The following is a 6,917-nucleotide window of genomic DNA, read 5'->3' as shown; positions in this document are numbered from 1 at the left end:
TCAAAACTAATTTTCACCAAGTATGGTACCTAGATATCAGACCTGTCGGTGGAGCTCGTTAAGAAATACAGCTTCCTGGGTTGCATGCCAAACCTATTGAGTCAGGATCTCTGAGCGTAGAGTAAGGAAGTCATTCTTAACCGGTGCCTAGATTTCTCTTAGGCCTACACAGGTTGAAAACCACTGATGCCCTGTAACTGGTCTGGACAATTATAAAGGAAGATGAGTCATACACTATTGTTCACCAGCAATTATCCATGTTAACGCCCCAGCCGAAGAAGTTCTTTTCTTGGGATCAGTTAAAGTCAGCCAGGGAACTTGACGTGAAATCAAACTCCTGGTGTGCCCCCGTCATTTTGTATTTAGTGTGTGTGAGATGGGCTCTGGAGATATGCATTTTTAACATGTATTCTGGTGATTTCAATGCAGTCCACTTGTGGATAACACTATGAAAAGCACTGACCTGTTGGATGGCAGTTGGCTGTAATCTCATCACTCTATTTAAGTATTGTTTTGTTAGAGGCTGTAGCAAAACGGTGAGAGTCCAGATGAGACCAGTCGTATTCTCGGGCCTGGATATCGTAAAATGTGACCCTCACTTAGCACTGCGGTTTGAACTGATGCAGCCAATTCACTGATTTATTCCAATTGACCATAATAAATCCCATCTGGATTAGAAAACTTAGATGTTTTAAAAAATAAATTATACTGTGTTCACTCAGATATGCCCTCTCATAAATGTAAATTAATAAATAGAATATAGATGGGAACACTATCTCCTGTAATAGTAATTATCTCCTAAAATAATAAGGCAGTAAATGTGGTATTTTGACATTGCACAAGTGGTCTGAAAGTACAATATTGGCGTAACAGTATTCTCTGCTTTTAAAGTCATAAAAGTGAAGGCAAAGGAAAGTCTATGTATGGTAGCTTACATCATGTGTGAGGAACCCCACTGCGATGGAGTGGACACACTCCATCTTGTGCGAAGGATGGACACACAAGTCATTTTCCACCTAATACTCTTATGTAGCCAGAAGTCAACACAGGCCAAAGTCAAAGACTCCACAGAAACCCTGAATAAATTTCTTGTGAATGAAATCTGTCACGTAGACTCAAAAAAGAGCCTTCTACAAATCCATTTCTTAAAAGGGGGGAATTGTGTGAATTTTAGGTAAGTTTATCCCCAGATACCCAATTCGTTGTATGATTAACATGGACTATAAGAAGGACAGCATTTGATTGTGAAAAACAGTATTTAACATGCATATGATTCATCAGGATTAGAAAAGCTGTTAAAAACTTTTCTGGAAGAACTAGAATGACTTTTTTTGAGAAGGTCCCTTAGACACATCAATCCCAATGTCAGAAAAAGCATTGAGGAGTGATTTAACTTCCAAATTCTTTTCAGAATTGTAGTTAACACCCTACTGAAAAGGTTGATCCTGCAGTGCAGGAAGACGGTAGGTCAAAGATAGGAGTTTATTAACTTGCCACACCAGTGTGTGAATTTGACTTCCTTCCCTGGTCACCTTCACTGGATTCCCAGAAGGGCAAATGAACATGGTCGTGCCTGAGGAGGGACCAAGATGGCGGAGCAGCCTGGAAGGGGTTTTTTTGGTGTTTTTGTTTTTGTTGTTGTTTTTTTGCCTCTCGTCCCTGAAATGCAGCTAGATCAATGCCAAACCATCTTGCACACCTAGAAAACTGAACGTGGTCTTGCCTGATTCAGATGAGACATGATTCCTCTGACTACCTAAGATTAACTTCTTACTATTCAATTTAAAAAGCTTAGGGTAGATCTCTAATGGAGAGAAGAAACCTGCTACTCAGGATCAAAGATGATCCTGAAAACATTCTTTTGGATTGAAGAAAAACAGAGGACAGTCTCTGCTACTGTATTATGATTAAAACCACAGACCAATTTTCTCTGCTCCTAACCTTTTAAAACATTCAGCCTTACTTTTCCTCACTGTTCACATACCATACCAATTCTACAGTAAAATTTCATTTTAACAGAATAGTTGAAGCAAAGACCATTTTATTAAAATTGTGTTTGCTGAGAAAATGGGAAAGACCAATTTAACCTCAGGACTTCTGTGTGGAGGGGAAAGGAGAGACTGTTCCATCTGAGTAATTGTAATAAAAGCTAAAACTGCCAGTGCTCATTCCTTTTCCCTTCATAAATAAATTAGAATATTAAGAAATCAATTAAAATCCCATAAAAAGTACATAGACTCATGTAATTGTCTTACTAGACAATAACTGCCATTGATATTAGAATGAGATTATATAAAAGTTTTATTTGTTTTACCCATTACAAAGTTGCTTCATTTGTTATTTTCTAATTATGTTTGTGCTGCTGAGACATCTTGTTCATCTGGGCCAGTTAACCAAGTTGTTTTGAACTTGTGCCCATAAGACCTCCTTTGTAAAGGCCAGTGATTTTGCTGGTACTTGGTAAAGGCTGGTCATTTTGTGCTGAAAAGCACATTTCCCAGCCCAAAATGGAAACAATCACCAAGGTATGAACACAAAGCTGCCTTGTAGGGGAAAAGAGGATGGGGTGGGATACAGATGACTTCACCTTTCCTTCACCCTGCAGGAAAAGTTCAAAAGATACTCCTTACTGGTAATTAAAACTGATTTTTTTTAATGTTTATCAAATTAAGAGGAGCGGAAATTGTACTATACTGACCGAATCGCATGAAGTAGAACAAATGGCTCTTGAGTAAATGCCTTCTTTGAGTGATATTACAAACAAAACCAGGTTTGGGAAATGACCCTGAAATGAGTCAGGGAAATGCGGTGATGCCGCTCTCTGCATATTGATTTATATTTATGTTTTAGCTGTTTGAAAAGGTCAAAGAAGTCTGTCCAAATGTGCATGAGAAGATCAGAGCGATCTACGCAGATCTCAATCAGAATGACTTCGCCATCAGCAAGGAGGACATGCAGGAGCTTCTCTCCTGCACGAACATTATCTTCCACTGTGCGGCCACTGTGCGCTTTGATGATCCTCTGAGGTACATTCTTCGTCTCACAGCTTGTATGTGTACGTATGTGTGCGCATGCACGTGCGTGTGAGTTCCTTCGTGGTCTCTGTTAAAATATAAATAAATAAATAAGTAAATAAATAAATAAATAAACAAACAAGTAAATATATATATATATATATATATATATATATATATATATATTCTCAATAAGTAAAAATATAAAGGAGTAAAACTTCTCCAAAAATTTCACCATCCAGAGATAACCATTCCAACTTTACTTTACACATCCATAATAAAATAGATTTATGTCCAACCTTGCCAAAAAATAATGGCATCATACTGATAATGTTTTAGCAATGTGCTCAATTCTACTTTTGGATGTCTTTCATTGTCAATGAATATTCTTTTGTAATTTCAAACGACTACATGACATTCCATTGTATGTGTATATAATATACTTAACCAGTTCTATTTTAGTGGGTATTTTTGGATTATTCTAATTTTTCACTATTATAAAAAACTCTTCAATGAACATCTCTGTGCTCGCATTTTGTAAATCCTTGTGTGCTTTACTTTGGGTACATGTCCAGAAGTAAAATTGTTAGAGATGTACCAGATAATGCCCAGGTTATAAACAGTTTATGTTTAACGTTGAACAGTTAATGATAAATTGTTTTCCAAAAAGGCGTGATTGAAGTAATTGTCCCTGTGTGCGTGAATGCTGATTTCTGACACCTGAATAGCACTGTGTTAGAATCCTTTAATTATTTTTAATGTTGCCTATGCAATGAAAATGCCATTGCATATTTTGATTAGAAAAGTTGAAGATGTTGAAATGCTGATTGGCATTTTATTCTTTCGTGAAATGCCGATTCATGTTCTTTGACTGTTTTTCTATTGAAACACTTTTCTCTTGTCAATTTTACGACTTCTTAGAAGTCTTAGCATACTAATTTTTTGTCTTTTATAAGGCCCAAAATATTTTAACAGTTTATCATTTGCCCTCAACTATTTTTATTATTTATGCAGTTATTCATAATTTCTTCTAGAATTTTTATTGCTTCATATTCATGTTTAAGTCTTTGACCCATTTAAAGTTTATTTGCCTGTAAAGAGAAATAAGAAAATTCTATAAAAAGAAAAGTGGTGTGGGTGTGAATGTAGAGTAGCTTTTGAGAAAAATTCTAACAGATGGCTACTTCTTAAGCAACATTTATTAAATGATTTTCTTTTACTCTTTATTTAAAATGAACTCATATACTAAATTTCCATTGTTGAGCTCTTTATTTTGTTCCATGAATTAGGCTTTCTCTTCCAATACCACAGTATTTTATTACTGTAATTTTTATGTTATTAGACAAGCATACACACATCATTCACCTGTTATAGAATTTTCTTTGCTATTCTCATCTGCTAATACTTCTTGATTAAACTTAGAATAATTTTCCCAAGTTCTTAAAAAGTTGGGATTTTGATTAGGATTACCTTGAATATGTCAACTGATTTAGAAAAACTTAACATCTTTAAACCATTTTCTCTTCCTATCAAGAACAATGTATTGTTTATTCAATTTTTGTGACCCTCCATGAAGTTTTATAATTTTCTTTATATATCCCATTTATTTATTATTCACCTGACATATTTTTCAAATGTTCAGCTTTGAATGTGTGCCTTTCTTCCATTATATTCTCCGGTTTTTTTTTTCCTTTTACATAACTTTATAAATAGATACCTTACTGAATGAATTATTGCATATCCCAGGATAGTTGTTTTAGCTTTTTTGTTTGTTTTCCAGAAACACAATTATGTAATCTGATCACAATTTTTGTGACTGTCTTTATAATTTTTGTATCTGTTAGTTAATTTTATTTTCCTCTCTTATTACAAGGTGGAAGTTCAGAACAATAGTTAGTAGTAGTGACTGTAAGCATCCTTCTTGGCCCTGACTTTAAAAGGGGTGTTCCTAACTTTTCACCATGAAGCAAGATACAAGCCAGCAAAGTGAAATAGACATACTTTAATCATTTTATTCTTCTTTTAGTGAATTTTTAAAAAATAAATTGGCAATGGATATTGAATGTCCTTTTTAAACTTTTCAAAATCATATAGAGGACCATTTAGTTTTTCTTTTTTAGTTAGATTAATAGGGTTCTTAATATTATATAAGCCATATTACTTCTAGAATCAACTATTTCATTGTCACCACATATTGTGTGTATAGAACTTTGTGTTCTGTTAGCTAAAATTCAGTATTTTGACATCAGTTTTTATGTCTGACCCAGACCTTTGCAAGAGAAATGTATCTTTCTCATTCTGTATTCACTGTTGCTCCCCTACAATTTATTTGAATTTTCCAGCTTCTTGAGTCAAAGGCTCAGTTTATGTATTTTTATATTTTTAATGGCTGCTTGAGAAGCCCCTTTACAAATTCATAGGATTATGATTTTCCCCCCTTCCGGCTGATTTAGAACCAAGTGATCTCTACATGCACTATGCACAATGCTTCCATGAATAGGATTTATGTGCACAGAATGCATAATCAACATATAACACATTCCAGGCATCACGTAACTGTAGCCATGACCCATACTTTTCTTCATGGTCCTTTTTTGTTTTTGTTTTTGTTTTTGTTTTATGTTTTATTTATTTTTGAGCGAGAGAAAGCGTGAGTGGAGGAGGGGAAGAGAGCAAGGGAGACTCAGAATCTGAAGCAGGCTCCAGGCTCTGAGCTGTTAGCACAGAGCCTGACATTGGGCTCAAACCCACGAACCGTGAGATCAGGATTTGAGCCAAAGTCAGACGCTTAACTGACTGAGCCACCCAGGCGCCCAATCTTCCTGGTCCTTTGGTGCAGCCACAAAATTCAGATGGACATGCAAGTTATTGGAGTAGATACAGTTCCAGCAAGGCAGGGTGCTGGGTTGCCTCATTGTTCTTCCCTCTGCTTAACCTTCTGCAGGCATGCCGTGCAACTTAATGTCACTGCCACCCAGCAGCTCTTGCTTATGGCCAGTCAGATGCCAAAGCTTGAAGCCTTCATACATATCTCTACGGCCTTTTCAAATTGTAACCTGAAGCACATCGATGAAGTCATCTATCCATGCCCTGTGGAGCCAAAAAAAATCATCGACTCCATGGAGTAAGTTGGGTCAGATGAGGGGGGTCAAGAGGTGGGCAGATAGCTGTTCTCTCTGCTTCTTTGTAGTCATTCATTAATGAGGTAACGAAGTGAGTCATCCTTGAAACTGCATGCTTTGAAAAGGTGCTTGTTTTGTCTCCCCTGTCCCTGCTATTCCTGTCATTTCCAGGGTGGGGAAGTATAGACGTTGGTGGCGGGGGGGGGGGGGGGGGGGGGGAGGAAGGCCAGGCATAGATAAATCCCACAGAAAAGTTTTGTTAAGTGGTTTAGGATTGCAAGAGGCACTTGGGAATGCTTTCCGTAGAGGTGGTTTCTCACTTCTTAATGAGCTTGCGTGGTCACCAGAGAAAATAAGTAGAGCAGATAGTATGAAAGTGCAGAAGAAAGTCAGACCTACAGGGGTTCTGCAGCTTTATATCTGTGTGACCTTAGGTAGGTTCCTTGGCCTCTCTGAGCCTTAGTTCCTTCATTTGCGAGGTGGGGCTAACAACAATGCCCATCTTGTAGCGATGATGAATTGAGTTCTATGAAGCAGTTGCACTAGAGTGTTGAATAGCAGTTAATCGGTTAATAAAGAACTAATAGGTAAGCAGAAATCCTCCCAGATCTGGCAGAAATTGCCCGTCTTTTGGTCGATTAGACCCAGATACACTTTCCTTATTGTCCTATTGAGAAGGAAAAATAGCATTTGTCTCTTCTTGCCTGCTAATAGGAACCACTTTCTTCTTAGGACGTGACCATGGTCTCAGAATAAGTACGTTTTTGTTTTCTGTTTATAT

The 6,917-nt window shown here is 36.9% G+C and overlaps 1 protein-coding gene across 2 annotated transcripts in view; it reads left to right on the top strand.

The window, feature by feature from the left end:
• Positions 1-6,917, top strand: part of FAR2 (fatty acyl-CoA reductase 2) — a 158,143-nt gene that overhangs the window by 118,958 nt on the left and 32,268 nt on the right. For both annotated transcript variants that reach the window (XM_058743211.1, XM_058743212.1), the window contains exons 3-4: positions 2,851-3,026; positions 5,959-6,138. In XM_058743211.1, coding sequence (XP_058599194.1) covers positions 2,851-3,026; positions 5,959-6,138 — 356 coding nt within the window. The remainder of the gene's footprint in view (positions 1-2,850; positions 3,027-5,958; positions 6,139-6,917) is intronic.

The sequence above is a fragment of the Neofelis nebulosa genome, chromosome 8, assembly GCF_028018385.1.
Source record: "Neofelis nebulosa isolate mNeoNeb1 chromosome 8, mNeoNeb1.pri, whole genome shotgun sequence".
In the NCBI taxonomy this organism is placed as follows: domain Eukaryota; kingdom Metazoa; phylum Chordata; class Mammalia; order Carnivora; family Felidae; genus Neofelis; species Neofelis nebulosa.
Note: the sequence above shows the minus strand (reverse complement) of the source record. Positions and strands in the feature narration are given on the sequence as shown.